This window comes from Panicum hallii, chromosome 2 (assembly GCF_002211085.1).
Source record: "Panicum hallii strain FIL2 chromosome 2, PHallii_v3.1, whole genome shotgun sequence".
Lineage (NCBI taxonomy): Eukaryota > Viridiplantae > Streptophyta > Magnoliopsida > Poales > Poaceae > Panicum > Panicum hallii.
In genome coordinates this window covers 42616970-42640622 of record NC_038043.1, presented here as the reverse complement: position 1 = coordinate 42640622, position 23653 = coordinate 42616970, and the positions used below count along the sequence as shown (strand labels likewise).

Here is a 23653-nt window from a genome sequence, read left to right as displayed (position 1 = left end):
AGCCTTGCATCAATAAAAATCTTGCACAAGCCAATGCAGAAGTCAAACGAATTTTATAGAGCTCCTCAGCATCACGACTAACATTAGACATGACAGCATCAATGCTTTGTCTTTGGTTATTAAAATCATCAAAATGCAACCTAGCATTATTGTGGATACTATTAACACCACCAACATGAGATTTGAACCTTTCAACTGCATCTTTCCAGTTATTGTACCCATATTTGGTGAAAGCTTCATATTTATCACCTTTGCCTGGTTGCTTAAAAAGAAAGCAATAAAAGCAATAGGATGCATCTTTTGACTCACTATACTCCAACCAATCATATTTTTCATACCATTCTTCTTTAAAAGGTCTTGAACCTTGATGATATGGCCTGCAAGGAAAATCTAAACCTTTTGGTTGGCATGGACCTTTCAGAATATAGGCCCTTCTCACTTCATCTTGGACATTTTTATCATATTCTTCAATCTGTCTTCTTAATGCAGGATCAACAACTATTTCATCCGAATTAAACGCTCTTCCAACATTTGATTGTTCTGAAGCCGGTATTCTTGAAGGTTCTGCTTGCACATTATTGTCACCGACACCACCAGTGGTGGATCCTCGTCCTCTTGCAACTGGTTGAAAAAACCTCCTCATTTATCTGTACAAAGAGAAATAAATTTTAATTATCTAAACCCTAAACCCTAAGAGGCTAAGAGTAGAACTGAACGAGGGAGTTAGAGAGAGAGAGAGAGATTGACCTGTTGCGGTCTGTAGAATGGAGATTAGGGGCGTCGTCTGGCAGCCTGATTTAGGCCGATTAGGGAGGCGGGCGACTAGCAGAGCCCCTGCTCGCCTGCTTGCCTGCGTACTGGGGGCAGGGGGCTGCCGGAGCTGCAGGAGGATGGCCTGGCGCAGGGGGGCGAACGAGGGCGCAGGAGGATGGCCTGCCGGAGCGGGAGGCGGTGGTGGCCTGCTGGGGCGAGGCCGCGAGGGAGGGGGATCGACCAGGGAGAGCGAGCCGTAGGGAGCCAGAGGCGGGGCGTCAGGAGGCGGAGCGCTCGCCTCGATTGCAGTCCCGATCGGGACAGTTTTTTTTTAGAGAATGATCGGGACAGGGCAGGCTGATTGCTTTCGGTTTTGTGGGCTGCAGCTGCTGGGCCATTGCGTGCTGGGCCGAAAGAGACGAGGAGAGGAGGAATGGGCCAAAAATCTAGTATTTCGCCCCACCTAATGTTATATTTTTTTTCCAATTTCGTAGTATACTTATATATAGATATATAGGTATAAGAGGCTTAGGTGGGGCGACCGCCCCCATTGCCCACCCTGTGGGTCCGCCCCTCGTCCTCCGTTCGTTTCTTACTCTCCAATGCATGTTTTGTTTATTTCTCTCCGGTTTCACATGCATGCAAGTGCATCGCAGTCCAAATAAGAGCCGGTTTGTTTGCTAGGAAAGGACAAACAACTCCGTAAAATTGGTTCCTTTTCTATAAAAGGGTAGGTCGTATGGCTGGATTAAATTACAGCCCGTAAGTTAGCCATGCCATGAATCATAGAATCGACCTATAATCATCTGCGACATCATCCATTGCTGGGTAATTTCTGGGGGCTTCTGCAGTTCGGCCGCCGGTCGCCGCTGTACAAATCATTCGGTACGGCCTGGGAGGCTTAGCGCTAGGCCGCGACCGCGAGCATATCCACTCCCGCCGGAAATAACGAAACCAACGGTCGTGGTCGTCCAAACCCATCTATCCCCTTCGCCGCAGCCTGCCCCGCGCTCCCCGCCGTGCGCCACCGCGACCATGGCCGCGCTCCAACCCCAACACCACCACCTCCTCCTGCCGCGGAACCGTCCGCTCTCCCTCCGACCGCCGCCTCCTCGCCTCCGCCTGCCGTCGAGGTCCCACCGCCTGCTTTCCCGCGCGCGCGCGGTCAGCGCGGCAACGTCGACCGCCGCGCTGGAGGACTTCCGGCGCTGGCTGTCCTCCCACGGCGCGGGCGAGGGGAAGGCCTTCCCGGCCGCCGTGCCGGAGGGCCTCGGCCTCGTGGCGGCGCGGGACCTGCCGCGCGGGGAGGTCGTCGCCGAGGTGCCCAAGAAGCTCTGGATGGACGCCGACGCCGTCGCGGCCTCCGACATCGGCCGCGCGTGCGGCGGCGGCGGGGGCCTCCGGTCGTGGGTCGCCGTCGCGCTGCTGCTGCTCCGGGAGGTCGCGCGCGGGGCGGACTCACCGTGGGCGCCCTACCTCGCCATCCTCCCGCGCCAGACCGACTCCACCATCTTCTGGTGAGTGAGCTGCGCTGATCGCCCTCCGTGTGTTTGCTGAAATGGTTCTTCCGCGCCGTTCTTATGCTTTTGAATGGTGCTTCGTGCCTCCAGTGCAGGTCAGAAGAAGAGCTCCTAGAGATACAAGGTGCGTGTGCAATGCAAAAATCCATGCGTTTCCTTTGGTAATAATTTTTCAGCAGCCCTTGGGGATTCGTTGCTTGCTGTGTCAATCTCCGTGCTTCTATCACTTGCAGGAACACAATTACTGAGCACAACAATGGGTGTGAAAGACTATGTGCAGAGTGAATTCGAAAGCGTAGAAGCTGAGATCATAAATGCGAACAAGGACCTCTTCCCCGGTACCATAACATTTGATGATTTCCTATGGGCATTTGGAATACTCAGGTCAAGGGTATTTCCAGAGCTCCGCGGAGATAAACTTGCTCTCATACCGTTTGCTGATCTGGTAAGTTCTCAAGATGCAAGCATATTGGCGTTTTTCTAGTTTATGTCCAACAATCCACGAACCCACTTACTTTTGCAATGGACGTTCCTGACTTCCTGTAATTTCTTTGATTAAATTACCATGTCAAAAGATCGAACAACTTCAGTTTAACAGTGCTTTCCGGAAAATTGGGACTGCGTTCTTTTATAATTGTTTCACCACCTTGCCAAATCAGGTTAATCACAGTCCTGATATTACCTCAGAAGGGTCCAGTTGGGAGATCAAAGGAAAGGGCCTTTTTGGTAGGGAAGTCATGTTCTCTTTGCGAACACCAGTGGACGTTAAATCTGGAGAACAGGTACAGATGTACTATTTTTCTGCAGTAGGTGCAGTGTTTATGTGTCTTTCAGCATTTATAGACCAAATTGGATATTTCAGGTGAAAAAGCTAAAGAAATGCAATTTATAACTGAGCTTTGCATTGACAGATATATATTCAGTACAACCTGGACAAGAGTAATGCTGAACTGGCACTTGACTACGGATTCATTGAATCAAATCCATCAAGGGACTCATATACTGTGACCCTGGAGATCTCTGAATCTGATCCATTTTACGGAGACAAGCTTGACATTGCAGAGTTAAACGGGCTTGGGGAGAGTGCCTATTTCGATATCGTCCTCGATGAACCCCTTCCGCCTCAAATGATTACTTACCTGCGATTACTTTGCATTGGCGGAACAGATGCATTTCTCTTGGAAGCACTCTTCAGGAATTCAGTTTGGGGCCACCTTGAAATGCCAGTCAGTCCTGACAATGAGGAATCAATATGCAAGGTCATGCGAGATGCTTGCAAATCTGCCCTTGGTGCCTATCACACCACAATACAAGAGGTTTGCCTATTAACTTGATAATGCTGTTCCTTTCCTTCTTATTTTTCTCTCTCATAATCAATCTTATGAAACTGCGTGGAATATTCAGGATGAAGAACTATTGGAAACAGAAAATTTGCAGTCAAGACTTAAAATTGCAATTGGAGTAAGGGCTGGTGAAAAGAAAGTACTGCAGCAGATTGATGATATTTTCAAACAGAGGGAGGAGGAATTGGATGGCCTAGAGTACTACCAGGAAAGAAGACTCAAGGATCTTGGCTTAGTCGGTGACAATGGTGAAATTATTTTTTGGGAGACCTAGAGAATTTTTTTGGTTACTCTTATTTGTCCAATAGTGGTACTGCAAGAAATGCATTCTGATACTATCAAGAATTGCATGGTAAAATGGTATGTGCACTTCTTTGACATAATCAGTAAAAAGATTGAGAAAATTGAATCATCTGCAGCATTCAAAAGAATACATCATCATAGTCATATTCACCTAACTACAAAGTGGACGTCTTCTCTCAAGTGCATATGACAACAAACTTGATTAGAACATGTACAATATCTATAAAGGTGGTATAGATCATAGTCAACATCTCCAATTGCAACATGTTACATATATACTTGCATTTATATCCGTCCACAGACCAGAATCCCAGATACGGCCATCCCTAGTGGGGAGCTAGTCCCAGTATATCAACCAGCGGCATCATACCATCTTCTCCGGTTCCTGTTAATCAGCATGTCTGCTGATCCATGTCACAGGGAAAAGGAGTGCTCATATTGGGTGGCTTCAAAATGTCATTCATCTTGAGAACAAGGTTGATGAGCATTCCTCCTCTGAATCTCCTAAGCAGAGGGCTTTTGAACACCGAGCCTTCGATGTTGTGCAGATTTAGCAGCATGGTCTGCCGTATTTAAGACTGAGTCTATGGCAAGCTACTAGGTTCCATAACCTGTGAACTGCTTTGTGCTCTGAAATTCTGAAGGCTTTGAATTAGTAGTTGAAAGCTAATTCTTAACTTACAGCAGTTCTGGGGTCATTTAGTGGTACCCGTGACAAATCTCAGGGCAGACTATCTTGTACCTCATTGGTTTAACACCAATCTTCACCATATCAGCATAGAGCATCATGGCGTTCAAGACAGCCAAGCATGCACTGCCCACGACTCAGCGGTGTATAGGTGAAGCTATCAGGCAATATAACTGATTCTCCCATGTAAGAGAAGAGCTTACCAGCTTCGTAGTGTTGACAATCTATGTAGAGACCATATATCAGGTTCATATACATAACACAGTTTGGAAATTGGAATTAAATGGTCTTCTGTCTTCTTCAGTTGTAGAGTTTGAGAAGAAAGAATGAAGATCATTGTACTTCATCCCTGTGTAATCCACCACAAACCTGACCGTGTCCTGAACCATATTCTCTCTGTACCGACCATCACCAAGAATTGACACTGTGATAGCATTAGGTGAAATACCTTCCTTTATCATCTCCTTATGCAAACGAAAAGCAGCATCAATGCCACCATTCTTGGCATGGCCATGAATAAGAGCAGTGTATGTGACCACATTAGGCTCAATCCCTTTAGCCACCATCTCAGTGTATATAGGTATTGCTATTTGCATCTTCCCTACCTTTGAATGCCCGTCTATCAGGGAGGTCTATGACACCACATGGGCTCAATTCCAACCTCAGTCATTCTTGTGCATATTGCTAGCGCTTCCTCCAAATTTCCATCTTAAAGTACTCATCAATCAGTGCATTGTAAGCATCTGCATTCAGATTAGCACCAGATTGCCTCACTCCTTCAAGGAACCTGGCTGCTACCTGAATTTGCCCGTCATCACAAAGGCCTCTCACAACTATGCTGCTGGTGAAATCATTTGGGCTCAACCCTAGTCATCTCCTGATAAACTGCTAATGCTTCTAGTGCGTTTCCAGATTTGAAAGCTCCGTCCATCAAACCTGGGCATGTGAAGAAACATCTCCTTTGCTTCACTGAACCTCTTCACCCTGTAGAAACCATCAATCAGGGTCGTAAACATAACATCATCTGAATGAGGCCACTCTTCAGCAGTTCCTGGTACAGCGCAAATGCACGGGCAACATCATACCTCTGACAGTGGCTGCTCATCAGCACATTGCCACATCGTATGTGTACAGATTAGGCTGCATCCCTGCTTTCTTCATGGCGTCAAACACCCGCCCAGCATCACCAGTGCAGCCCTCTTCACAAAGCGCACATATCATCTTCGTGTATGTGACCACATTCGGATCAATCCGTCTCGCCACCATCTGATCCCACACCTCCTGAACCTTAGTCACAGCACCCTGATACCGGCACACGTTGATGAGCGTATTGCGAGTCACCACATTGGGCACCATCCCCCAGGCTACGCATTTCGTCGAACGGCTCCCAGGCGCACCCTACCGGCTACCGGCTACCGGCCTACCCTGCGGGCTTTGACGAGCACGTCCAGAGTCGCGTGACACGTCGCTAGCTCCGTAAGTGTCCGCAGGCCGTGGAACACGGACATCGCCTCGTCGAACGGCCGCATCTGGCAGAGGTAGAGGGCGATGACGAGCACGCCGAGCGCGGCGAAGGCTGCTCAGGCGGCGGGGCTTCGGGCGGGACTCGGGAGAAGAGGCGGCCTGGACGAGGAATTTCGTCAAACGGATGGCGTGGGCGAGGTTCTTGACCGCGGCTGCACCGTGAACGGCTGCGGCGAGGCGCGCGGCGCGGGTGGGAGCTGGGGTGGCGGCGGAGGCGGAGGCGGAGAAGCAGTGGCGGCGGCGGAGATGGTGCCAAGATGGTGGAGATCTCCATGATGGTGCGTAGCGAGGAGGTGGAGGAGGGAGAAGTGGAGGCGGCGGAGCATGGGGTAGACATTGGGGTGAGGGTGACGGCAAATCTGCCAAATTTTGACTACGGGTTGTTAGTTTTGATCTTCCTAGGCTATCGGACCCTAACGGGCCCAATGGGCCTCCTCACCTCTGCGTTCTGATGGGGGCGCCCCAGCTCTTTCCTGGCTGGTGGGCCCCCATCGCGCCGCGCTATATAGATAGGTGGGGGCCAGCGGCACGGGGTACGAGATTCACCGGCCGCCGCCACCCCACCAACAAGTCAACCCTAGCCGATCTAGATTGAGCGCGGCAGCGACGAGAAGCTCCACTCCGGCCATCGTCTACGCCTCTGCCTCAACCCCGAGCCCGTGGACGCGACCAGGACCTCGGCCACCGCGAGCACGCACACCTTCGTCTCAGCCACCGCGAGCTCCTGCACTGCACGGCAATGGCGGGCACGACGTCGTCTGCTGCCACGCAAGAGCACGAAGGTATACCCCGTGCCCCCCTGTCTCTCTCTCTCTCTTTCTTGCACAGCTTGTGTTAGCATCAATGTTTTTCCTAATCAAATCAATGCGGTAGCCGATCCCGTATTTAACATTGGTATCAGATGCCTAATCACCTAGCGTTGATTAGATTTTGGAGATTCCAGAGCAAAGAACCCAAAGAAATCCGAGAGAAAAGACCTCAGAAACCCTAGATCAAAGCTCACAGAAACACTAACCCAAACCCTAACCCTAGATCACGAACAGAGAAGGGGCGGCGGTCAACGGAAAACATACCTAGTTCTCCTTGCGTCGCCCACCGTCGGCGTGCACGGGACGCCGGCGCGCCGACCAGATCCCGCGAGGCCTTGGGCCTCGCGCGGACAGAGGACGCGCAAGCACGCCGCAAGGCTGCTCGCCGCGCCACGGATCCGGGCACCACGGTGAAGCCACTCGACGGCGGCGCGCTCACCTTGCGGTGGACGCGCGCGCCGGCGAGGGGGCTCGCCGTGGCGCCGCTCGCTCGGTTACCGCCGGCCGTCGCTCACTCGCGTGCGCGTGTGGGAAGAAGAAGGCGCCGGGGGATCGGGGGGAAAGAATGGAGCTAGGGTTTTCGGGGGCGAGCCGCGTGGGGGTTTTGTTCGACCGCAACGCGCGCACGGCCGTTGATCTGCGTTCGACGGTCGAGATCGCGTCGCGCGAAACTGGGCTTCTTTTGGCCCAGGCGGGTTGGAGAAATGACGGCTCGGGCCCAGGTTGCGGAGCGCGCGGCCGCAGGCGCACGCAAGGGCGTGTTGGCCGGCCCGTAACGGGCCGCTGCCATGGGACACGCGCGCGCACGGGCCTGTTGCCGTGGGCTGTCGCGAGGGGATGGGCCGGCTGGGCTAATTCCAACAGAATGCATCTTCTTTCAATTTCCAGAAGCACTTTTCAATAGAATTTGATTGAATTTGATGCATTTCAAATTCAAGCTTGATTGAACTTTGATGCACTGCTTATAAAAGACAAAATGAGACATAATTTTGATAGAATTTAAGTTTTCCGCTGCAAAGATTAAATAGTTTTATTTTGCTTTCATGTCTTGTCATTTAAATTTGAACCAACGGGAGAATTTAAATTCACAAGGCAAATAGATAATTTTCTGAATTGTAATATTGTTATTTTTTGACCAACGTTAACAATGGCAATATTGCAATTCCTACTGTATTATCCTATGATAGATAATTTTCATGTATTATTTCTATTTATGCCCAACGGTATTTTAGATTTAATACAAAAAGAGATTATGCCTTAATTTTTTAATAGATAATTATCCTGTATTAACTCTAACTCTGCCCAACGGTGTTTTAGATTTAATACCAAGGTTATTGCATGTTTTAAATTCCGACCAACGTCGTATTTTTTACATATGCAATAATTTATTAGACTTTATTTTAATATTTTCACCACTCATGAATATTTTTCAGGAGGATTATCAATGATGATTTCCATCAATGATATTCCTATATTAAAGGGAGACAATTATAATGAATGGTACAGAAAGCTGGACCTATATTTCATCATGGGTGAATTGGATTGGGTCCTAACTGCACCGACTCCCACAGAGCCTGTGCCTCCTGTGAGACAGGACACAGACACAGATGCTTCTTGAAAGTAAACAAAGCTTTCTTACAAGAATGCAAAAGCAGAGTATGAGCGGCTTTATGCTAAATGGTTCCCTGCCAATAAGAAGTGTTTGGCAGTGGTAAAAAACACGATTGAGGCTGCCATTATGGGCTCAATCCCAGATTGTGCTACTGTAATAGAGTATCTTGAGAAATTAAAGAACCAGTACACTAGTTCTTCAAAGACATATGCAACCCAGTTAATTAAACAACTAGTTTCAGAAAGATACAATGGTGGTGGCATCAGGGAACACATTCATCGCATGGTCAACCAGAATAACAAACTTAAGTCATTGGACCTTGCCTTCAAGGAGGATCACATTGTCCATTTGGTTTTTGCTTCGTTGCCAAAAGAATTTGACACTTTTGTTGTCAATTACAACACCCAACCACATACTTGGGATATAGAAAAGACCATTGCGATGTGTGTTCAGGAGGAGGAAAGGATAAGATCCACCACTGGCGGATCTTTAAATTATGTAAACAAGAAGAAAAATACCAATTTCAAGGGTAATTTTTCTTACTCCTCTAAAGGCAAAAGCTCGCATCAACACAGACCGCAGGAAGGACAGGCTCTAGTAGAGAAGGATCAGTGTCTCTACTGCAAAGAAAGAGGCCACTACAAGAAGAATTGTCACCGATATTTAAAGATGATCATGAAAAAGAGAGGTGAGAACATTATTTCATTCGTAAATGAATCCTTGTATATAGAATATTCAAAAACCACTTGATGGATTGATTCAAGAGCAACTGTTCATGTTGCAAATTCATTGCAGGGATTCCATTCGACGAGAACCACTCAAAGAAGCGAAATGCAAGTTAGAGTGGCAAATGGAGCCCAGGCAGACGTTGAAGCAGTGGGAGACGTTCATTTGGAACTCGACACTGGCTTTATTATAATCCTTAGAGATCTCTTATATGTACCTTCTTTACACAGAAACTTAATTAGTGTGTCTTGCCTGTACAAAGATGGTTATACCTGTCTATTTGGAGATGGCAGGTGTTTGATTGAATGTAATGATACAGTTATTTCCATTGCATTCAGAAAAAATGATCTTTATTTGATATTGTTACGCGAAAGTGTGAATTCCGTATGCGATAACAATGCGAATGTATTCTCGTCTACACTTAAGAGTAGAAAACGGAAGAGAACTCAAGATGCGTCGTCGAAATTATGGCACTGTCGTTTAGGCCATATTTCGAGGGGGAGAATAGAGAGATTAATTAAAAATAAAATTCTTCCTCCATTAGAGTTCTCTGACTTAGAACAATGCATTGAATGCATAAAAGGAAAATTCATTAAAAAAATAAAGAAAAATGCTAAGAGGAGCACAGGTGTATTAGAGATAATTCATACAGATATCTGTGGTCCGTTCAATATAAAGAGTGTGGATGACTATGACTCGTTCATAACATTCACGTTATGGATATATTTATCCAATTAAATAAAGATCTGAGGCATTGGATAAATTTAAAATATTCAAGGCCGAAGTAGAAAATCAACACGATTTAAAGATTAAAATCGTAAGATCCGATCGTGGAGGGGAATACTACGGTCGACATACCCAATATGGTCAAGTTCCAGGACCTTTTGCGAAGTTCCTGATGGAGCAAGGCATAGTAGCCCAGTACTCGATGCCGGGCGAACCTCAGCAGAATGGAGTGGCTGAAAGACGCAATCGTACCCTGATGGATATGGTGCGAAGCATGATCAGTTACTCTATATTGCCAGTGAGTTTATGGATGGAGGCTCTGAAAACCGCCATTCATATTCTCAACAGAGTTCCAAGTAAATCGGTGCCGAAAACGCCGTATGAAATGTGGACAGGTACAGTACCCTCACTGAATCACCTGCGGGTGTGGGGGAGTCCTGCTGAGGCAAAAGTATTTAACCCGACCATTGCATAATTAGATTCCAAAACAGTATCTTGTCATTTCATTGGCTATCCAGAAAGGTCAAAGGGTTTTCGTTTCTACTGCTCAGACAGATCCACAAAATTTGTAGAAACGAGACATGCAGTCTTCCTTAAAGATCAAATGATCCGGGGGAGCGGCACAGCTAGGAAGATTGATCATGAGGAGAAGCGGGTGTGTACACCTAATCCCGTGATTCAGGAATCTTTCTTCCCGCTGCCCGCTGTATCTGCACTGCCAGTGCAAGTCACTGCGATGCCAACAGCTGTAGTGGCTCCCTCTGTGGTAACGATGAATGAGGAAGTGGAACCTATTCATCAGGCTCCTGACGAGCCCATTGCCACACAAGAAGGGGAGCAACAACAGCCCCAAATAGATGAGGCACCGCAGACTCAGGCTCGTGGAAGACCTCAAAGAACAAGGAAGCGCACTATTTCTGACGACTATGAAGTCTATAATAGCGAAAAAAATTCAAATGGAGGATGATCCCACTTCATTTGAAGAAGCCATGAGAAGTGAATACTCGTCGAAATGGCTTGATGCCATGAAAGATGAAATAAAATCGATGAGTATCAAGAAAGTGTGGGACTTATAGGAAATTCCTAAAGGAGCCAAAACAGTAGACTGCAAATGGGTCTACAAAATCAAATATGACTCTCAAGGGAATATAGACAAATTTATAGCACGACTCGTGGCTAAAGGATGCACACAAAGAGAAGAAATTGACTACAATGAGACTTGTTCTCCAGTCTCATGTAAAGATTCTTTCATAATTATAATGGCTCTTGTGGCTCGTTATGATCTAGAATTACACCAGATGGATGTGAAGATAGCATTACTGAACGGGGATCTAGATGAAACCGTCTACATGGCACAGCCGAAAGGTTTTGTCGTGAAAGGTAAAGAGAAATTGGGATGCCGTCTAAAGAAATTGATTTATGAGCTAAAGCAAGCTTCAAGACAGTGGTACTTGAAGTTCGATAAAATAATAAAAGAATTCGAATTCAAAAAAAATGTTGAGGACAATTGCGTTTACGCAAAGTTCATAAATGGAAAGTATGTCTTTCTAATCCTGTATGTGGACGACATTCTACTGGCAAGTAGTGACGTCAGTGTGTTACTAGAAACGAAAAAGTTTTTATCCTGGCATTTCGAAATGAAAGATCTTGGTGAAGGTAGATTCGTTATAGGAATCGAGATTCATCGAGACAGACTGAAAGAGGTATTAGGACTGTCTCAAAAGATATATATAGAAAAGGTCCTAAAGAAATTTAATATGCATAAATGCAGTGCCTCACCTGCACCTATAGTTAAGGGCAACAGATAGGGAGAATTTCAATACCCCAAGACTCAATATGAAATTGATCAAATAAAAATGGTACCATATACTTTTACTGTGGGAAGCTTACAGTATGCACAAGTGTGCACACGCCCTGATATAGCTTATGTTACCAGGTTGCTTGGCAGATTCCAGATTAATCCAGGACCAGAATACTGGAAGTTAGTAAAGAAGCTTCTGCGCTATTCGTAAGGAACCAAAGGTCTCATGTTAACATACAGAAAAATAGAATCTTTGCGTATCGTAGAATACTCAGATTTTGATTATGCAGGAGATGATAGAAAATCCATGTCAGGATATGTGTTCACCCTTGCCGGGGGAGCAATATCGTGAAAAAGTTGCAAACAAACTGTCACTACATCGTCCACAATGTATGCCGAGTTTGTTACATGTTATGAGGCTACAGGGCAGGTGAACTGGCTAAAGAAGTTCATACCCGGTCTGAGAATGGTTGATGATATATCTAAACCATTACAGTTGTACTGCGATAATGAGCCCGCAGTAATGTATGCACACAACAACAAGACAAGTGAAGCTGCCAAACACATAGATATAAAATATTATGTTGTGAAAGATAAAGTCTGAGATCAGATTATAAATCTTGAGTATATAAGCACAGTGAAAATGCTTGCGGATCCGCTAACGAAAGGCTTACCACCCAGCATATTCAAGGAACACTAGCCGGCATGGGGCTGAGGGATAGCCTGTGATCTTCGGACTACAAGGGCCCAAAGGTTAAAGAATCCGTCTCTGAATGGAAGCGTGAATTGTAGCTGCTAAATCTATCGACAGATGATCGTGACGATGAGGCATGCTCTATACACAAATCTATGACGAAACGCGAAAAAGTAAAAGTAAAAGAAAAGTACAGGGTGAGATCAAGGGGGAGACTGTTAGTTTTGATCTCCCTAGGCCATCGGGCCCCTACGCCCTGATCGGGGGCGCCCCAGCTCTTTCCTGGCTGGTGGGCCCCCGTCGCGCCGCGCTATATAGACAGGTGGAGGTCAGCGGCACGGGGTACGAGATTCACCGGCCGCCGCCACCCCACCAACAAGTCAACCCTAGCCGATCTAGATTGAGCGCGGCAGCGACGGGAAGCTCCACTCCGGCCATCGTCTACGCCTCTGCCTCGACCCCAAGCCCGTGGACGCAACCAGGACCTCGGCCACCGCGAGCACGCACACCTTCATCTCAGCCACCGCGAGCTCCTGCACTGCACGGCAATGGCGAGCACGACGTCATCTGCTGCCACGCAAGGGCACGAAGGTATACCCCGTGGCCCCCCTGTCTCTCTCTCTTCCTTGCACAGCTTGTGTTAGCATCAATATTTTTCCTGATCTAATCAATCCGGTAGCCGATCCGGTATTTAACACGGGTATCAGGCTGTCTCCATCGGTAGTCTGTAAAGCGTTCTGTACTCTATATATAGAGGAAGATTCCGTTCTCTATTGCTCCAGCAGCATTCTCTAAATGGTCCTCTAAAATAGAGAACGCTACAGGTTTCCTCTATATATAGAGATTCTCTCTCCTCTTCTCTATTTTTTCTTTACGTTTCAAATACTGAATTAAATAAAAATAAAATATGTCCATAGCGTTTGAGGTATGATAAATACGTACTTACAAAAATTTGGAACAAAATACGTTTCTAATATAGGGTTTAATGTATAGAGAACGAGATTTAAAGAACGTTGTTGGAGAGAAATAAGATATAGAGAAGAGAATTTTGTAGAGAATTCTACGAATGAAGGACGTAGAGGATGGGATTTGAAGGATATCGCTGACACAGCCTCACTCCCGTCTCCCGGGCACCGGGGAAGACAGCGACCGAGCCAAAAGCAACCGGGCGCCCCGGCGGCGAGACATGCCTAGCGATTCCCCTCGCCGCGCTGCCCTCCTCCTGCCCAACCTGCCCCCGCACATCCCATACTCCCGCGCTCTGCAGCAGCGCCTCTACCTCATCGCGCAGCACCTCAGCCGCCGCGCGGGCTCCCCTTCCGCCGCCCGCCGCGGCCTCGACCAGCTCCACGCTCAGCTCCTCCTCAACGGCTTCACCCACAAGCGCTTCCTCCTCGCGAAGCTCCTCTCCCTCGCCACCGCCGCCGGCGCCGACCTCCCCCGCGCCGAGTCCCTCTTCCTCTCCGCCTCGTCGCACAGCCCCGCGTCCCCGACCCTCGCCAACCTCCTCCTCCGCGCCGCCGCCGGGTCGGGCGCCACGCCGTCGGCCTTGCTCGCGCTCTTCTCCCGCCTCGTGGGCCGCCACGGGCTTCGCCCCAACGCATTCTCCTTCTCCACCCTCCTCGCGGCGCTCGCCTCGGCGGGCGCCGTGGCGCTCCCCCACGGCCGCGCCCTCCACGCGCACGCTCTCGCGGGCGGCGTGCTCGCCCCGTCCGGCGAGAACGGGCACGTGATGACCAGCCTCATGGACGTGTACGCGTCGGCCCGCCAGCTTGGGGACGCCCGGAAGGTGTTCGACGAAATGCCGGGCAAGTCGGTGGCCGCTTGGAACTGCATGCTCGCCGCGTACGTGCAATGCAGAGAGCTGGACGCTGCGCTGCGGTTCTTTGGCGATGAGATGCCTTATCGGGACACGGTGGCATGGACAACGGTCATTGGTGGGTGCGCAAACTCTGGGAGGGCCGCGAAGGCTGTTGAGCTGTTCATGGGAATGAGGAAGGCAAGGGTCAATGATGATGTGGTGACTATGGTTGCTTTGCTGACAGCATGTGCAGAGTTGGGTGACCTGGAGCTTGGGCGGTGGGTGCATGCGCGCGTGGACTGGGAAGGGCGGCAGCGGAGGACAGTGTTGCTGGACAATTCTCTCATCCATATGTATGTGAAGTGTGGTGCGGTGGAGGATGCGCTCCGCTTGTTTCTGATGATGCCAAAGCGGAGTACCATTTCGTGGACAACTATGATCTCAGGTCTTGCAATGCATGGTCGTGCCCAGGAGGCACTGGATTTGTTCCACAGAATGCAGGAGCGTCCTGATGGTGCAACGCTGCTTGCAGTTCTGCGGGCGTGCAGTTACGCAGGGAGGATTGATGATGGACGGCGGTACTTTGAGAGCATGGAAAGAGTTTATGGTATAACTCCAGAGATACAGCACTATGGATGCATGGTTGACATGCTCTGTCGCTGGAGAAGATTGCACGAAGCACTTGAGGTTGTGGAAAACATGCCATTCCAGTCAAACGAGGGTGCATGGGGTGCAATCCTGAGTGGATGCAGAAGGGAGGGTAATCTTGAGCTTGCAGCCAAAGTGACTGATAGATTAGTTGAACTGCAGCCAGAACGAGCAGCTGGGCACCTTGTGCTGCTGTCCAACATGTATGCTGGCGTTGGACAGTGGGAGCAAGCTCGGATGGTGAGGGAAAGAGTGGCCATACTGAATGCTGAGAAGCCTGCCGGAAGAAGCTGGGTGAATCAGAGTCCAGCATGGTGGTAGCATAAGCCCAATTGATTGATCAGTGACTCTGACTTACAACCTTTAACGTGAAGTCTGTGAATAGTCGAGCACTAAGTCACTGTACTTGAACAAGCACTGCAATTATTTGATCATCAGGTATTAAGTCAACATTATCCTCACAGAAGTGTATGAGTCTTGCAGTGGAAAATTTTCAGGTATAGATGACCAAAGGAATGAAGGATCAGTCTGCAACAAATCTTTGTCACCTTCAGGTCAGCCTGTGACACTAATGCACCACTGTTGTTCCTTCCGGGTTAACACATGATCCATTGCTTTACATATTTTTTTAAAGCACTTACATTGTAAAATTGGTAGAAACAGTTACAGCTAAATTCTCCCTCCGGTCCCAAGAACAAACCTATTGTTGTCTCATCTTGTTTATTTCGTGGTGAAAGCTATCTACAACAGTTCACCTCATTGTCACAATAATTATGGAAAATCAATGCAAAATCCTAGCAGAAATACATACATAAGCCAACCTAGACACCTAGTTCATCTAATTCCCTTACCTACAACTCTTTTATGAGTGGTAAAAAGAAAAACAGTATCTGACATCAACCTGATAAAACTTACAACTCTCTCCAATATGGACCAATGGTGTTTACTGTTTTAAATGTCGACAAGTTGCTACTGGATGCACTCCAACTTCCGGATAACACTGAAATCAACTACTCGTTGACATCAGTAGGCCCGTTTCCGCTGTCATTCAAGAAGCTTGTTGCATGTGCCAATGCCAATTGCGGCGGCAAGATGCCATGCAGCGTGGATGTAGGGAGTCTCCGGGAAGCAGTCATCAGCAATGAACAGCGCACCTCCCAGCAGAGATGACATCTTGTGCAGGTTATGTGCCATCCTGAGCTCTGGTTCAATTGATGCCCTTCTTGCAAAGGAAACCTGGCATTTAGGGATGGTTAGATTTCCAAAAAAAAAAAATCACTGTAGGTTGTGAAGTGTTCTCTTGAATCCAGAAAAGATACGCTGGATAATTTGAATTACTTGCCTCCATCAATCCAGTGTGGACAGCTGAAACCATCAGTGGCTGAAACGGCAGGAGCAATGCTGATGCTGCCATTAGTAATCTTGGGTTCTCATTCCTAAGTGCTCTCGATAAGCACTGCATGAAACACATAGTTATCATGATGTGCAAATCCCCGGTCTAACAATGATAGTTATCCTCACTCCTCAATGTAAGGATATGATGACTTACCAGTGTGGTGGTAGCGATCATAGTGTAGTCAGCCCACCGCAAAAAATTTCGGATTTCTCCTTTGGAAGAATGATACAAGCTCGAAGCTATTCCTACCCCAACCACTGAATTCGCATAAATAGCGGTGTTCAGGTTCTTCCTGCAGCATCATTTCACAGCCTGTTAGTAGGGTGTCTACAGTCTAATACTCAGCTGTCAGCACAAACAAAGCAGAATGCGTCTTGCTTCAGGATCAGGAGGTCCCTTGCCTTGGAGTCTGCAGTCCAAGAACAATGAAGGGCAGAGAGGTCACAACGTTCGCAATAGTTTCGCCAGCATGCTTGTCACCTGCTCAAAATAGAATGTTTTATTTACTGGAAGGTAGATCCATATTGCCATATTGGATTAGCAGATGCCAAGATTTTTGTACTGATGGAAGCTGCCGTACATGTAATACTGCAGTGGATGGGCTTCAAGCAAGAAGGCCTGTGCTGCCATAGTCTTCTGCAGTAAAAAAATAAATAAAAATGAGCCAGCTGTTAGCGCCCATAAAGAGAAACTTTGAGCCGGGGTTGTTGAGTTCATTGCTGCAAATCTTTTGCTCACCGGATCAGCAGCCTTTGCTGTGTTCTACCACCCTTCTGGAGTTCACAAGTCGATGACTCTACAGTGGTGGTTCGTGGAGCTTCGTCCTCACTTATCTGTGCCGACTGTGGCAACGGGCGCCAAAGCTGTACTCCGTAGAGGCCATCCAAGGCGGCAGAAGTGTTTCTACCATTCAGGGCTCCCATCCGTGTTATCCTGTGTACCAGTGCTTTCCCGTTTAGTAGGATGATGAACAAATCAATCGGTTTGTATTACGCCCTTAGCCCTGCAGATAAGATGCAGCGGCTGATTACTACTAACTTTGAACAACACCCATGAAGAATTTCGAAGGTTGCTACCGAAGATAAACTTTCATCTCTCAAAGAAAAAAAAAATCTATATAGCCATTGATGAACCAACTGTCCTTTGATAAACAAGATGTCCTAGGCTGCTAGGCAAGCTAATGCAAGACCGGGTGCTGTGTGTGCTGTCCAGGACAGGGGACAACTGATGGTCTAGGATTATAAATGGGGCGCACCGTAAGATCGCAGCCGGTTAGCTACTGCGAGACAGCCGCAGGACGTGAATGGCCTGCGCCGCGCCGTGCGTGGTCTCCGCCCACACCTCGCCGCCGGTCGTCGCTGGCTGCCCGCACGGCCGGCGAGGAGGTCGATAAATAGGCATTCGCGTGTGCCGGGGGGAGTGGTGGTGGGTTGGAATTCTACGGCGTCGCGCCGCGCCGCGAGACGCCAAGAAAATGGGAGCGCAGGATGCCGATTCCGAGGGGATCTTCCCTCGCTCCCAGGCGCACCAAGCGGGGCAGACTCCCTCGTGCCGCCAGAATATTCCCGCCCGCTGTCCATGGCCGATAGCGCGACAGGCTAGCTTGGTCGGCCCATTAAAGTGACGGGCCGAAATGTTGAACCAGAGAAGGCCGAACTCACTAGGCCAGCCCACTAAAATCGGGGGGAATTACAAGTTTGGCCCCCTCTGACGCAGGGAATCCTGCAGTAAAAAGATCTCCAGTGAATCCTCCAAAAGCGAAGAACCTGTTTGACTGTTTCCAGCGAAAGCAAGGAGCCATTTCCCAGAGACCATGGCGAAACGGAGTGGTGGCGCAGTCCCTTGCCTTCCCCTGGCAACGTTGCGCCTGCAGACCGGCAAACCTGGAGGTGTCAGGTCACGCTCGACCACGGCCGGCCGGCAGCGCCTCCCATCGGTAATTGTCGCGCCGGCAGAGCTGCAGCCTCTGCTCCTCGCGAGATGCATCTGACCGCAAGCACGCCCGGCCCGGGCTCAATTGACATGTCAACTCGACAGCGAAAAGTCGCTTGCTCTTCCTATGCTTGTAGTAACTTTGTACCCCCACTGCTCTCGCATCACTCTCTTCCCTGCTAATGAGCTGCACTCCGCCCAGGTCCGTCGGCGTCTCAGCGACGAGTTTTCAGTCCGCATGAGGCGCCTTTGTCAGGGATCACCTCAGGAGTCGGAGGATTTTGGATTCGCTGCACAGATCAGGGTAATCTCGGGATTGGTTGCGTAGCAGTGCATCTCATTAGCAGGGAACACAAGTTCTACAGTTACTGGCTTACTGCGAGCTTCCATGGTCTAAAACACGTTTAACCATTTTTGTGCAAGCTACGAGATCAAAATTGTAAGGTTCCAAAGAACTTTAGCCGTCCGATGACGGGCAGGCAGCCCCCGTCCACTGGATCCACATCCCACGGTGCAGGCGCGCTGCATTCTTGCCGCCAGACGATGGATTCGAACCCAACTGCGGCCTGTTATCCAGATCCAGATAAGGCGCCACCGGCCACGCCGCAGGCCCGCAGCGCCGCGCAAACCCCCGTGCCTGCCCAAAAGGGAACCTCGCCGCGGCCGCCGACCGATGGACGCCGCCGCCGCCGCCTCATGGCGCCTCCTTGCCCCGACCTCCTCGTCGCCGCCCCGCTTCCTGCAGGTGCCCAAACGGAAGGCGACCTTCGCGGCATCGCCACGGCACTCGGCCAGGTCCAGGCTCCCCTGCCTCCTCCACGACAAGGTCCATTGGCAAGCTGCTGTTGCTTGCGTTTTCCATCCATTTCTCAGCTTGGATTCATGCCGCCTGGTCCGAGCTTGCTATTGATTGACTCCTTGTTTGGTTCGTTCTTGTGCGCATAGCCTGCGCCGCCGGCCCCGGAGAACACCCAGCTGCAGAGGCTGGCGGCGGCGTTGCAGTGGGCCGCCGTCTGGGCAGCCGTACGTACGAGAGCCTCGCTCCATCTGACACCGTATCTCCCTCCCCCGGGCTTTTGCTCGGATGCGAGTAATAGAACCGAACGTGACGCTGCGAATGCTGTAGGTTGAGGCGCCGGCGGCGCTGGCGGTGACCGGGGAGGAGGACATCGACCTCCTGGGGATCCTGCCGCCGATCGCCGCGTTCGCCTTCTTCTACTTCCTCGTCTGTCCTGTGCGTGAGCTAGCTACTTACTTACTGATCAAGCTCCTAGTTTGCTCGCGAAGCGAGTTCGTTTCGTTTTGGAGGATCGCTCATCAGTAGGGTTGTGCTTTTGAATTGGGTGGTGTTGTTCGTGCAGCCGCTGATCATGAACTGGATGAGGACGAGGTGGTACAAGCGCAAGTTCGTGGAGACGTACCTGCAGTTCATGTTCACCTACCTCTTCTACCCCGCGTGAGTGCCCTACTTTACTTGCTGATGTGTCATGGTTCGAATCAATTGATCTCGTGCGACAAGATTCTTCAGGCAAAGTTTCTAGAATCTAGAGTCTAGTTAAGGTAATCCATTATAATATATATATATATATATATATATATATATATATATATTCTTGTAAGACATAATCTGTTTAGGGATTGGAACACTAGCAACAAGGCAGACATAACCCGTTTAGGATCTAGTGTGGCGCCTTCCTACTCCAACTGTGTTTCACTGCAACAAAACAAACACATGTTCCGATTCTTTTGGGACCGATAGACAACAAACAACCCGTATTGAGCCGCAGGCAAGACAACAAAGCAAAGACAAAAACAAAGCAGAGACAAGGTCCAACTTCTTTCTAAGATGCCAGGGACGAACTTCTGTTTCAAGTGCTCCTTCCCATCAGTTACTGTCACACAGCTGAACCAGTGAACGACTATTTACAGAAAAAATTCACATTTCATTTTCCTTTTCGTTGTCGTGCCTGGCAATTAAGCTCAGTGTTCATAATTCCTCCATCAACTTTAAAAATCTACATTTCAATCACAAACTAAATTCAGTTTATTTCGTACGGTCAAAAGGGAGGAAAGATAGACTAGATTCAGCTCCATGTTTTTTTTTAACTATACATGATCTGTGTTCACAGGATGATGTTCTGGGCGCCGTTCGTCAACTACAGGAAGTTCCCGAGGGACCCAACCATGAAGTACCCTTGGTCCAAGCCAAAGGAGGGGACGCCGTTGTTCAAGGACAGATACCCGCCTATAGACTCGTAGAGACAATACTTGTACTCGTATAGGCTCTTCATGGGCCTGCAGCAAAACATTTCTTTATCTGAACCATCTGTGAAAAAAAAAACAATATCACAATCCAGCACTAGTATATATGGGAAGAAAGGGACTCTGGAGACTCGACTCTCGAGTCATTGCAGTTGCATGTAAAGGGGAAGGACCGTGCGTTTTTTTTTCCCCTTGTGCAGCACACGCAGGCGTCGAAGCATGCTTTGTGCTTGAGAAAAGATTACGCACAACGGTGAGCAACGGGCTATGTTTATTGGTGTATAGACCCTACGGAACGTACTGCTCACCTGAGGCGATGATCTTCTTGAGCTTTGCACTCCTGGTCACGGAAACGTGCCGAATTATATTATTAGTACATGTTGTACCTCATCTAGCTAGGAGTATATTCTAGTAGGCACCGTCTCTGCTGAATTTATTATCAGGATTATCTGCCCTAGTTACTACAATCACATCAAACAAGCAGTTGCAGTGTACTATGAGAGATTGAGACATCAGTTTTTCTTTATCAAATAACTATGCAGTTGTATATTTTTGCGTCAAGCTACTGATTAAAAAAAAATACCTCTCATGATCGCAAAGCCATAGAATTCCACTATGCTTAACGGACTATAATGGATGGTTGCGGGGTCTACCTATGGGCATTATAATTTCGTCACATGAGCGTAGCTGCTGGTGCACAGCTCAAGTAAAAAAATCGATGCTGAGAGAGCCATCTTTCTTCAAAAAAAAACAGAGAGCCCTGCACCGGTGCGTACGTGATTCTTTTTTTTCTCTGATGCCCCCTACCCGTCTCTCTTTTGGCCGAGAAAAGGCGAGCACGCTTTCTAGGAAATCCTGTTCCGGCGGGGAGGAGCAAGCTAAGGGGAAAAGCCGCATGGTACCCGCGTCATAATGGCGTGGCGATGATCTCAAGCGCACGCGGCCCCCGGCGCGCTCGAGACGAGACGACGCACGAGAGGGCTCCGCTCCGCTCGGTGGTGGTGCGGTGGTGGCTGTGCTGGTGGCTATCATCACCTCCGGCCGATTCACACTCCACGATGCGATCCACGATCCATCCCGTCGGGAGGTCCCGTCCTTCTCACCGCCCACACGGACGCTCTTCGTCTCTTCCTCCGTTTTAGCAGTGTGGAGGAAAAGGGCGTGTAAACTAGTCCAACCAGTGGCGGCGGTTTGATGAGTGCGTTGGCTCTTGGCTTGGGCTGTTGCATTTGCTGGTGGGTGCAGGATCCGGAGGCTCTCGACGGCGCGGCACGACGCGCTGAGCGAAAGCTCGACAGCGTCACGAGCCAGTGGTTCGACCGCCTGACAAGATGCTGCACGCCACGCATACGAGTTCGGACAAAAAGAAGAGCGAAAGGCGCCAGCACGAGGAGGACCAACACATTACGCACAGCAGCCAACTTTCTGCCCGACCCGGCCGCCTTTCGCGAGCGCGATCTTTTTTCCAAGCCGAGCTCTCCATCCATTGGGCACCGAGCCTAACCAACCAGCCAGCCAACGGAGCCGGCCGCGCGTCGCAGGCGGGGCTCGCCGCAGCGGCCGGCCGCCCGAGGCCTCGGCCTCGCATCCGCGTCTCGGCGCCCCGGCAGCGGCAGGCGATATTCCTCAGGGAGCGTGCGTGCGTGCGTGCCCTGCCGCGGCAGGCACGGACGCGACGGGGGCGGCAGCCGCAGCCCGCAGCGGCAGTGTCAGCCTGCCGGACACAATCATCCGGTCGCGCCTCGGGCCGCGCGCGCGCAGCACGGCTCGCCCGGGCCGGGCACGGCACGAGGAGGAAAAGGGGGGCGCGGTGCGCGGCCGGGGAAGGGAAACAAATAGCTGCGACACGAGGGACGGGAGCGGCGTGGGCTGCTCGGACCTGCCAAAAGGCCGCGCGCGGGCGGACACAATCACGCGCCCACGCAGCAGCAGCCCGCGCCGCGGCGGGCGCGATCACCCGGGCGGACGGGCCCGCCGCGGGCCGCCGGCCGGCAGGGCGAGACCAGACGTGCGCCTTTTGCTGCTGCTCCCGGCCAACCGCCGGCTCGGCTGGCTCGCTCGCGGCGCGCCTAGGCCTCTCTGCCTGCGTGGCCTAGCCGATGGCTAGGAGGGCGCCCGCGGCTGGGTTCGGGTGGGCACGCAGCGCCGCGCTGTTCCCCGCGGCGGCGGCACGCCGGAGCGGGGGCGCCTTTTTCCATTGACTGCTCCGCAGCGCTGGTCGGCTTTATGCTCGGCGAGGGGCGCCGTGGTGGGGTGACCTGCCGGTTGGGCTGGAATCCGTCACGGAGGTTTCAAACTGCCCCCCTCCATTGTCAAATCGCAGGCTGGCTCGCTCGGCTTCCGCTCGGAACCTGACACGCAGCTGCTCCATCCAGCCTTCGACTTCAGGGCGAGTTTTCTTTTAGCTCATTTGCTGCTGCCGAGCCGCGCGGCGCCGAAAAATCAACTGATTTAGTTATAGCAAAAAAGGAATATAATTTAGATGATAGGCTTTTCTTAATATGTGGGAAATGAGATTTTTCTACCGTATGGACATATGGTTGCTAATGTACAAATAGGAGTTTGTCGAGAGAACTGCGTGTACGAATAGGGAAAACAATTTTAGTAGACGGCTTGCACATTCAAAAACAATGTAAAAACATTATTATTCGATATTTCTACGAGGAACATATTGTTGCCTTTTGAACTTTGATGTCTATGAGATGAGGCACAAAGAGCCTAGCGAGCACATTAAGGGGAGATCTAGCTTTCTTTTAAGCTAAACGATTCTAGGAAGCCCACCTAGCTTCTAGTCCTTTAGATTTATTTAGGTAACACTGAATGTTCTAATTTATCAATATGCATTGTTAATGCAAATAATGGATATTTTACTACTGTCCACATTGTTAATGTAAATAATGGATATTTTACTTGGCATGCCCTCGCATTTTTGTTTCCTGATGTTACCACCACATGACATGTACACCATTGCGTCGTCATTGTAGCCAAGATTATTTACGGTTCATATCTCCAAATTACTCTCTTCCATTTCAAATTTTTATTCACACTGAAGTTTCAGGGAAAGAATGTCCAAAGCAACGAGCATGAAAGAAACCTCCAAGAACACTTTTTTTTC

The 23653-nt window shown here is 49.7% G+C and overlaps 4 protein-coding genes and 1 pseudogene across 8 annotated transcripts; 3 read left to right on the top strand and 2 right to left on the bottom strand.

Moving 5' to 3' along the window:
- The first annotated feature begins 1668 nt into the window (after positions 1–1668).
- On the top strand, positions 1669–4025 carry LOC112883419 (fructose-bisphosphate aldolase-lysine N-methyltransferase, chloroplastic). Of its 2 annotated transcripts, XM_025948715.1 has the most exons (7): positions 1669–2270; positions 2369–2397; positions 2507–2718; positions 2933–3055; positions 3185–3352; positions 3441–3589; positions 3678–4025. In XM_025948715.1, exons 1-7 carry the CDS (start codon positions 1789–1791, stop codon positions 3736–3738), a joined length of 1224 nt encoding a protein of 407 aa, XP_025804500.1. In that variant the 5' UTR covers positions 1669–1788; the 3' UTR covers positions 3739–4025. The 2 variants fall into 2 exon arrangements, with proteins under 2 accessions (XP_025804500.1, XP_025804499.1); XM_025948714.1 differs by having other exon boundaries at positions 1675–2270; positions 3185–3589.
- Positions 4026–4175: 150 nt separating this feature from the next.
- On the bottom strand, positions 4176–6136 carry LOC112881077 (annotated as a pseudogene).
- A 7483-nt stretch (positions 6137–13619) lies between these two features.
- On the top strand, positions 13620–16284 carry LOC112879738 (pentatricopeptide repeat-containing protein At5g56310-like). Of its 3 annotated transcripts, XM_025944116.1 has the most exons (3): positions 13620–15242; positions 15446–15502; positions 15976–16284. In XM_025944116.1, exons 1-2 carry the CDS (start codon positions 13686–13688, stop codon positions 15449–15451), a joined length of 1563 nt encoding a protein of 520 aa, XP_025799901.1. In that variant the 5' UTR covers positions 13620–13685; the 3' UTR covers positions 15452–15502; positions 15976–16284. The 3 variants fall into 3 exon arrangements, with proteins under 3 accessions (XP_025799901.1, XP_025799900.1, XP_025799899.1); XM_025944115.1 differs by having other exon boundaries at positions 13620–15502; positions 15979–16284; XM_025944114.1 differs by having other exon boundaries at positions 13620–15502.
- Positions 15652–17775, bottom strand: LOC112879740. 2 transcript variants are annotated; one of them, XM_025944117.1, is made up of 7 exons: positions 17600–17775; positions 17083–17347; positions 16925–16980; positions 16746–16824; positions 16498–16636; positions 16291–16404; positions 15652–16184 (listed from the first exon to the last, which is right to left on the bottom strand). In XM_025944117.1, the coding sequence occupies exons 2-7, from the start codon at positions 17265–17267 to the stop codon at positions 15993–15995; spliced, it is 765 nt and encodes a 254-aa protein (XP_025799902.1). In that variant the 5' UTR covers positions 17268–17347; positions 17600–17775; the 3' UTR covers positions 15652–15992. The 2 variants fall into 2 exon arrangements, with proteins under 2 accessions (XP_025799902.1, XP_025799903.1); XM_025944118.1 differs by having other exon boundaries at positions 17083–17277.
- Positions 17776–18864: 1089 nt separating this feature from the next.
- Positions 18865–20726, top strand: LOC112879477 (NAD(P)H-quinone oxidoreductase subunit L, chloroplastic). The gene is made up of 5 exons (XM_025943736.1): positions 18865–19102; positions 19222–19299; positions 19403–19510; positions 19638–19732; positions 20406–20726. Exons 1-5 carry the CDS (start codon positions 18950–18952, stop codon positions 20533–20535), a joined length of 564 nt encoding a protein of 187 aa, XP_025799521.1. The 5' UTR covers positions 18865–18949; the 3' UTR covers positions 20536–20726.
- Positions 20727–23653: the final 2927 nt, after the last annotated feature.

Excerpts from the sequence above, each read along its gene's own strand:
- LOC112883419 (XM_025948714.1), top strand. The coding sequence starts at position 1,789 with ATGGCCGCGCTCCAACCCCAACACCACCACCTCCTCCTGCCGCGGAAC. Across the intron at positions 2,271-2,368 it reads ACCGACTCCACCATCTTCTG|GTCAGAAGAAGAGCTCCTAG; the intron begins GTGAGTGAGCTG and ends CCTCCAGTGCAG. Across the intron at positions 3,590-3,677 it reads ATCACACCACAATACAAGAG|GATGAAGAACTATTGGAAAC; the intron begins GTTTGCCTATTA and ends TGGAATATTCAG.
- LOC112879738 (XM_025944115.1), top strand. The coding sequence starts at position 13,686 with ATGCCTAGCGATTCCCCTCGCCGCGCTGCCCTCCTCCTGCCCAACCTG.
- LOC112879740 (XM_025944117.1), bottom strand. The coding sequence starts at position 17,267 with ATGGGAGCCCTGAATGGTAGAAACACTTCTGCCGCCTTGGATGGCCTC. Across the intron at positions 16,825-16,924 it reads CATCCACTGCAGTATTACAT|GTGACAAGCATGCTGGCGAA; the intron begins GTACGGCAGCTT and ends TATTTTGAGCAG. Across the intron at positions 16,185-16,290 it reads TCCACACTGGATTGATGGAG|GTTTCCTTTGCAAGAAGGGC; the intron begins GCAAGTAATTCA and ends CCTAAATGCCAG.
- LOC112879477 (XM_025943736.1), top strand. The coding sequence starts at position 18,950 with ATGGACGCCGCCGCCGCCGCCTCATGGCGCCTCCTTGCCCCGACCTCC. Across the intron at positions 19,103-19,221 it reads CCTGCCTCCTCCACGACAAG|CCTGCGCCGCCGGCCCCGGA; the intron begins GTCCATTGGCAA and ends TTGTGCGCATAG. Across the intron at positions 19,733-20,405 it reads ACCTACCTCTTCTACCCCGC|GATGATGTTCTGGGCGCCGT; the intron begins GTGAGTGCCCTA and ends CTGTGTTCACAG.